General features: G+C 42.4%; 1 protein-coding gene across 1 annotated transcript; it reads left to right on the top strand.

Annotated features, from left to right (window-relative positions):
- Positions 1–5,099: 5,099 nt before the first annotated feature.
- Positions 5,100–7,027, top strand: uqcrfs1 (ubiquinol-cytochrome c reductase, Rieske iron-sulfur polypeptide 1). The gene is made up of 2 exons (XM_084437082.1): positions 5,100–5,358; positions 6,139–7,027. The coding sequence occupies exons 1-2, from the start codon at positions 5,148–5,150 to the stop codon at positions 6,747–6,749; spliced, it is 822 nt and encodes a 273-aa protein (XP_084293208.1). The 5' UTR covers positions 5,100–5,147; the 3' UTR covers positions 6,750–7,027.
- Positions 7,028–7,250: the final 223 nt, after the last annotated feature.

The raw sequence follows: 7,250 nt of genomic DNA, 5'->3' as shown, positions 1-7,250 counted from the left end.
CATTGTAGTGCTACGATGCCTCTGGGAAACTCAGCCCAGGCCTATTTACATGTATTGAATGGCCTATTTGAATTACACAATTCAACCCTATGGGCATCAAGTGAACATGGCAGCAAGTGCGTTGGTACAAAAGGTGGATACAAAAACATCCTTGAAAGTGTTTTGAGAGGAAAATGTTCCCCTAAATGTTATAAAATAATAATAATAATAAATTAATAAAATATATATTTTTTAATTGACACCATGTATTCCAAAACACTTAAATATAGAAGGGATATAATGTCCTGTCCTAATAAAGCAAGTAGCCTAAATCATCCCTTACTGAGTGAACCTGTAATGCTCACATTTTAAACATGGCCACTTTCAAAGTAATTTATTTATCGTCGCACAGCTTACACACGCGTGCAGTGGGCAGCGACACAGAACACACATACATGCAGAAGCTGTCATCTGCCTTTAACCCATCCATGCTGTCCTTCCTCCCAGGGCAGCCGGGAGCAGTGGCGCCTGGGGACCAAGTCTAAGTGCTCACTCAAAGTCATGGGCCCTGTACTACAAAGCCAGTTCAACATATCCAGGATAACTTTTCACTAGCTCGTGTAACGGTAATGGTTATGAACGCATTAAAGAACAATGCTAGTTTTTGACAACCTGGACCTTATTTACGACATATTATAAGACGTTTGACTCACCGAGATCACTTTGGTGTAGTTCAGAGGCATGTAGAAGAAATTTAAAATCCAGCACGAGCCAGTATATCCATGTAATGGCGATGGTGGGGGCACCGAGAATGCAGTTTCTAAAAATCTATTTTCTGCCGCGAAACAGTTGTTTTCATCAATCTGTCTTTATGAATCGCTAGTTGTGCTTACATAGAGCGTAGGCCTGTTGTCGTTGTTCACATGCCTCTGTAATATGATCTTTAGAAACGTCTTTCGAAACGAAATAGCTTCCCCACTTGCTCCAGCACGCATGCGCACAGCGCGCAATCGTTGCTCCAGCACGCTGTGCGCATTGTTGTCAGGATGTCAAAAACGAGCATTGTCCTTTAAGAGACAACTTCGCTATTTTTGACATTAGGGCTGTTACTTCAGTGTTGAGCTAGCGTTAGCTACCACTACCTTTTGCTAGCTAACACTAGCTTATTAGGTAGAATGCGCGCTAGCTAGCTAACATTAGCTAATATTCCCTATAAACACAGTCCACCCTAACTAACGGTATGTGAATGTGAAGTTGCCATCATTTGGGCCGCCACGTTTTGAGGAAGACTGCTTATTAATGTTGAATTAATGTTAAAGCTGTTAACGCATGGAATGTGTACACGAAACATTCCCACAAGGAAGGTGATCAACCTCACAATCTCGAATGTCCACCGCAATACACCAACGTCGTTGTAAAAAACATCTTATGGAATTGGTTGCTTATTCAATCATCAAAACCACCTTGAAAGTATGTGTAATACTAAAATGAATCCTGGTGCATAATGCACACAAGTAGGGCTGGTGTTCTGAAAAGTTGGCCTACCTTCTCAGGATGACCTACCACCCACTTTATTATGTTTAATTCATGGGCAGCACATCCTGTCAGGTTGGAAATGTCTATCAGAATATGCTACGACCCATTTTATTGTGCTTAATTCATGGGTAGTGCATCCTGTCTGGTAGGAAATGTTGATGGATATTTAGACATTTCCTACCTCACAGGATGCGCTACCCATGAATTACTGTAGGTACAATAATGGGTCGTAGGGCTTTCTGATAGACAATTCCTCTCTGGCAGGATGTGCTCCCATGGTTTAAGCACAATATAAATAAATAAAAATAAATGTCTATCAGAATGCCCTATAATGTGCTTATAGCGCATCCTGTCAGAGAGGAAATGTCTATCAGAATGTCCTAAGAAACTGTATTGATAGCTAGCTGTCTGTGCATGAACAGAACACATATTGATTGGTAAGGGACAGTGTCAGTAGTCTTTCAGATAACTGTCTCACTCTCTTTCCTCTGTCCGCACTGTATAACACTATGCAATTGTGTCCATGCTGACAGGTTTTGTAACCTATTGTAATGGTGCAGGTATTAAATGGGGAATTATTTAGTGTTCCCGTGGTGCATTGTTTTAATGATAACCTAGATTTGTGGCATTTACTAGGCTGTATTAGGCTACGTCGATGTCTGTCCGTCCATGGTGCTCAATCACAAAAACTAGCCTATTAAATTGTTTAGATGGTAGGCCTAGCCTACAGAATTCCCCGCAACAGTTCACAAAACCATTGTTGTGTTGACTGTTTCCGACCACACCGTTGTAATAGGCCTATATAATATAACATATTTAGACTAACACAAATACATATGTGTGGTACATCTGATATCTCTCCAGGCATGTCAAGGACGATAGTGGAGGTGGAAACCGACCCATGGCCCAGCAGAGAAGAGCTGTCCATCTACAGATCCCATGACCGCCCCATCGCTCTCCCCAAGTCACATTCACTGCCAAGTCACATTCACTTTCTTACTGCATCCATTCACTACACTACACCACTGATATTACTGATACTCACATCCCACCTCTTTGATTATTGTTACAGAGCTTTATGTAAATAGATTGTTAAACTTAAGTTTGATGTGTGACTCCACCTTGTTTTGGCTCTTAAGAGCTGGGTCGTAACAATCATGTGTTCCAGATCTGTTACCTATTTGAATCTCCATGAGTTCCTTATCAAAGCAATAAGAAACACAAACAATCAAAGCCATTTACTGATAGACAACCATCTATACATAATAAACCATAAAGAGAATATTGTAAAAGATAACTTAAATGTTTTTTTATCCGGTAATAAGTGAAGGTAATTTGTACATCATGATCATGAGAGGTCAATGGCTTTACAATGATATACTGTATCAGAGCATCACTACACTCTGTAGATAAGACAGGTACTGGGGGGTCTATGTGAGACATATTTCCTATAAAGTGAAGGCAAAATTATGTGTGAACACCCTGTGGAATGGGCAAAATGTTGTGTGCCAGATTGCTGTGCAGTCATGGGAAAGTGACATGTCAGAGGTGACGGGTAGACCACCACTGATGTCATGTGTCCAGGCAGACCCCTTGTATGTGGCTCATCCTCAGAGCTGAACATGTCCTCCTGGTCCTCGCCAAGGACTGAACAAGTCAGAGTACCTGTGATTCTCTTCATCTTAAAGTCTTCCACTTTGTTGGGTCAGCAGCTTGCTACAGGTACATGTAATTTTAACTCCAGCCCATTGTTAGAGTTTTAGCTGTCATGACATGAAGATGGCAGACATCCATAAATCTGCTCATAGATCTGTTTGATAATGTCTAGCTGGAAAGGAAAGGCTTAAGTAATTTTGTGTGAATTTAACCTCCTGCTATCCTCACATTTACATTACATTTGGTTTCCTTGGGGTCAATTTCACCCCAGCAAATGATTTGTAACTGTTTGAAATTGTAACGTAAGTGTATGTGTCAGGTAGGCTTTACAAAAAATAAATTAAATAAAACGTTTTTTTTTTGTTTTTTTTAAACGTAAAAAAATAAAACCCATGGAGTGCATGAGGATTCTTTCTACTACATCACACTACCAGTATACCCAAGCTGGTCTCCCAGCAAGACCATCACATTACCAGCTTGGTGAACGTCACTTCCCAGCATCAGGTTTTCTGATGCTGGCCTTCTCTGTATTCTACACATTCACAAGAAAAGATTTGGGAAGGCTGCATTATTATTTTGTGCACCGAAGTTGTGGAATGCACTGCCAGTTTTCATCAGGGTGCATCTCACCCCCGCCCCTCAGCAAAATTGAACTAACAGCACCTTATTTTTATGATCGATGTTAAATAATTCACTGTAAGTATTTATAGTTTGTATACATAACCCACCACAACTGTACACTAAGCACATAATTCTATACACTGTAAATCACTGCTATTTAAAAACCTGCTGTAAATGGTGTTCTGTACATACTGTTGAATATGGTTGATTTTCAGAGAAATGCCTTTTAATATGATCCTGTTAGCTATTTCCTAATTATGATGATTGACCTCTGAGTATGGCTGTCGGCTTGAGTTTTCAGTAAGAAACGGTGTCCCTCTTCCATAGACTTATGAGATAAAGACATTCCATGGCTGGTACACTCTGTGCCAAACACCATTGTTGTGGTTAGAGATAAAGGCCTGGGCGCCGAGGCGGAGTAGGTTAACGTGACAAAACAAGGCCACAGAAGAGACCAGAGAGACAGTCTTATCGGAGAAGAGACAAGGGAGGGGGGGACACTCAAACCACATAAGAACGTTGCAACAAGACCAATACTTTGATTTGGGTCCAGACAGCATACCTAGAGGTCAACTGTACATTCGACTATATGCCTTCGTCTTTTGTATGTAAAACCTTCTGTAATAAACTGTTTTTGCTTGAGGCTCCAATCCCGTGTTGGAGAGATTCATTTGGAATACACCTGAAAAGGAGACACTGGACTGTGTGGTATTGTGTGAGATTGGGGGCCATCTTTTATTGAAATCAAAACACAACGCAGAGCTGAAATAAGGACAATAATAAAAGACAACGAAAGTCATCAATACCCTTGCATTTCTATATAGTACGTATAACCCAATAGCAATAGTTATAACTCTACCACAAATCTAATCTGTGTACATACCACCCCATATAGACCATATAGAAAAGTAATATAGATATATAATAGGTATTATTATTTTTGTCTACACTATTACACTATTTCATGGAATGTTCATAATCAAAACAATAACACCATATATGTGGTTCTTCTTTAACAGAATCTGGCAACCCGATTATTATTATTGTTGTTGTCTACACTATTAGACCATTTCATGGGATGGTCAGAGTCAAAACAATAATACCGCATATGTGGTTCTTATTTAACAGAACCTGGCAACCCAAATTCGGTCATGCGCACTAGCCACATCGAGCTGTAGACTCCACATCGAGTTATATAGACCCTGCTCTGCGGCTCTGCAGATACACCCTACTCTTGTATCTGCTGGTAATATAACGTCATGACGTCAAAGCGTCGTAAGGCACGTCCTCTCTTGCTCAAACCACAACCAAGGTCGCAGTTAGCAGAGCTACAGCACAGCTAGCTTGCTACAAACATGATGTCCCTTGCCGCTCGTTCGGGGGCATTTTCCCCATACTTGCAGGCGACCAATTTTGCAGTTGCTGGACCTCTCAAAGCGCTAATACCCGGGGCGGTGGTGAAAGGAGAGAAAGTGTTGTTGGACATAAAGAAACCATTCCTCTGCCGCGAGTCCCTGAGTGGTCAGAGTCCCCGGACTGGGCCTGCTGTCTCCGTTAGCATCAATGGTAAGTTTAGCCTAGTTTAGCTAGCACTAACTACATAGCTAACGTTAGCTAGATAGCTATCAACTTTGGCACATTTTAGCATAGCTAGCTAGCTAACTTAACTTAACTGTTTCTAAGAGTAAACCACAATAGAGTTTTTGAGCATGCTGGCTCTGCCAGTTTCTAATTTGTAATGATGTTAGTGCTAGGGGCTAGCTAGAATAAGTATAGTTGCGGTGACTTATGGTCGTTCGTCACCTTGATGACTTCAAGATAACCACCGTTAGCTTAGCTAACAGCTAGCCTAGCTGAGGGCGCAGAGGCCTAGCTGGAAGGATTCGAGGTCGTATTAAGACTAACGTTCGCTAACCAAGTCCCGGACTAGTTAATAGTGCTAGCTAACATCCAGGTTTATGTCGAATTAAGGTCTACTTTTTACTGAGGCAGCTTTGTGCTAACTTAAATCTAGCTAAATTAGCTATCCATCTCACGATCACTAATCTAGCTATGTCTTACGTTAGCTCTTGCTAGGTGACTATATCAATCTAACACGTTATAACGTTACAGTTGCAGAAATAATTCACCATACAGACCAGTATTCTCCAAACCGTTAGTTTTACCTTGCTGCAGTTTACCGTTTATAATTTGCCCACATATGTTTTGAATAGATCCCTGAGATATGTTTAATCATTTTACATGTCGTCCACAGTTTGCCTGTGTAGTGTTTTTACGTAATTGTGTGTGAGACCATTCATGACACAATATATAACCTTCTAACGATCTCTCGCTCTCTGTCCGCAGGCGTGGCTGGAGTGCGCTATGCCCACACAGACATTAAAGTGCCAGACTTCTCCGACTACAGGCGACCGGAGGTCCTGGACCCCAAAAAGCCTTCCCAGGACAGCAGCGAGGGCAGGAGGACCTTCTCCTACCTGGTGACGGGGGCTACGGCAGTGGTGGGGGTCTACGCAGCCAAGACCGTCGCCTTGCAGTTCATCTCCTCTATGAGCGCCTCGGCCGATGTCCTGGCCCTGTCCAAGATCGAGGTGAAACTGTCTGACATCCCCGAGGGCAAGAACATGACCTTCAAGTGGAGAGGCAAGCCTCTATTTGTCCGCCACCGCACTGATAAAGAGATCGAGACGGAGGCAGCGGTGGACCTGGCTTTGCTGCGTCACCCCGAGCATGACAAGGACCGCGTGTCCAACCCCAGATGGGTTATCGTCATCGGGGTGTGCACCCACCTGGGTTGTGTCCCCATCGCCAACGCGGGAGACTACGGAGGCTACTACTGCCCCTGCCATGGTTCCCACTATGACGCCTCTGGGCGAATCAGGAAAGGCCCCGCCCCCCTCAACCTGGAGGTTCCATTCTACGAGTTCGCTGATGACGACACGGTGGTCGTGGGTTAGAGGTCATGGACTGAGCTCTCTGCTTATCCAGCACAAGGATGGGTTGGCCAAAAGCTTTGGCGTTCTAAGATTATCTTTAGTTTATTTGTTATTTGTTGTTCACCAAACTTCAGATGATCTTTGTGCAAATTCGTTTTTGAGAGACCCAAACCTCGTCAGTGTCCAGATTTTTGCGCCTTTATGATAAATTGATGCCACCTAGACTATTAACCAGACACAATATCTGTTGCAGGGTGGTGGAACGTTTTTGTTAGTAATAAATGTACATTTTATCTGATTGGCAGCCTCTCCATGTTATTTATTATACTATCAGCTCAATATTAATGTTCTGCGCTGTAATAAAATAAAACCGGGTGTAAATTGTAATCAATCACTTTCTCTCTGACCTTAGTGTTATCCTAGATAGGGCTGATTTACTGATCTTCAGGTGGGACAGCTACTGAATACTGAAACATAAACCTAGATATTGCTGCTCAATCAGACTGCAGGAATGTGCAGGAA

Source organism: Borostomias antarcticus, assembly GCF_949987555.1.
Source record: "Borostomias antarcticus genome assembly, chromosome: 4".
Taxonomy (NCBI): Eukaryota; Metazoa; Chordata; class Actinopteri; order Stomiiformes; family Stomiidae; genus Borostomias; species Borostomias antarcticus.
This window is presented reverse-complemented; position numbering and strand designations above follow the sequence as displayed.

Coding starts and splice junctions, on each gene's coding strand:
- uqcrfs1 (XM_084437082.1), top strand. CDS start 5,148: ATGATGTCCCTTGCCGCTCGTTCGGGGGCATTTTCCCCATACTTGCAG. Junction 5,359..6,138: donor TGTCTCCGTTAGCATCAATG/GTAAGTTTAGCC, acceptor CTCTGTCCGCAG/GCGTGGCTGGAGTGCGCTAT.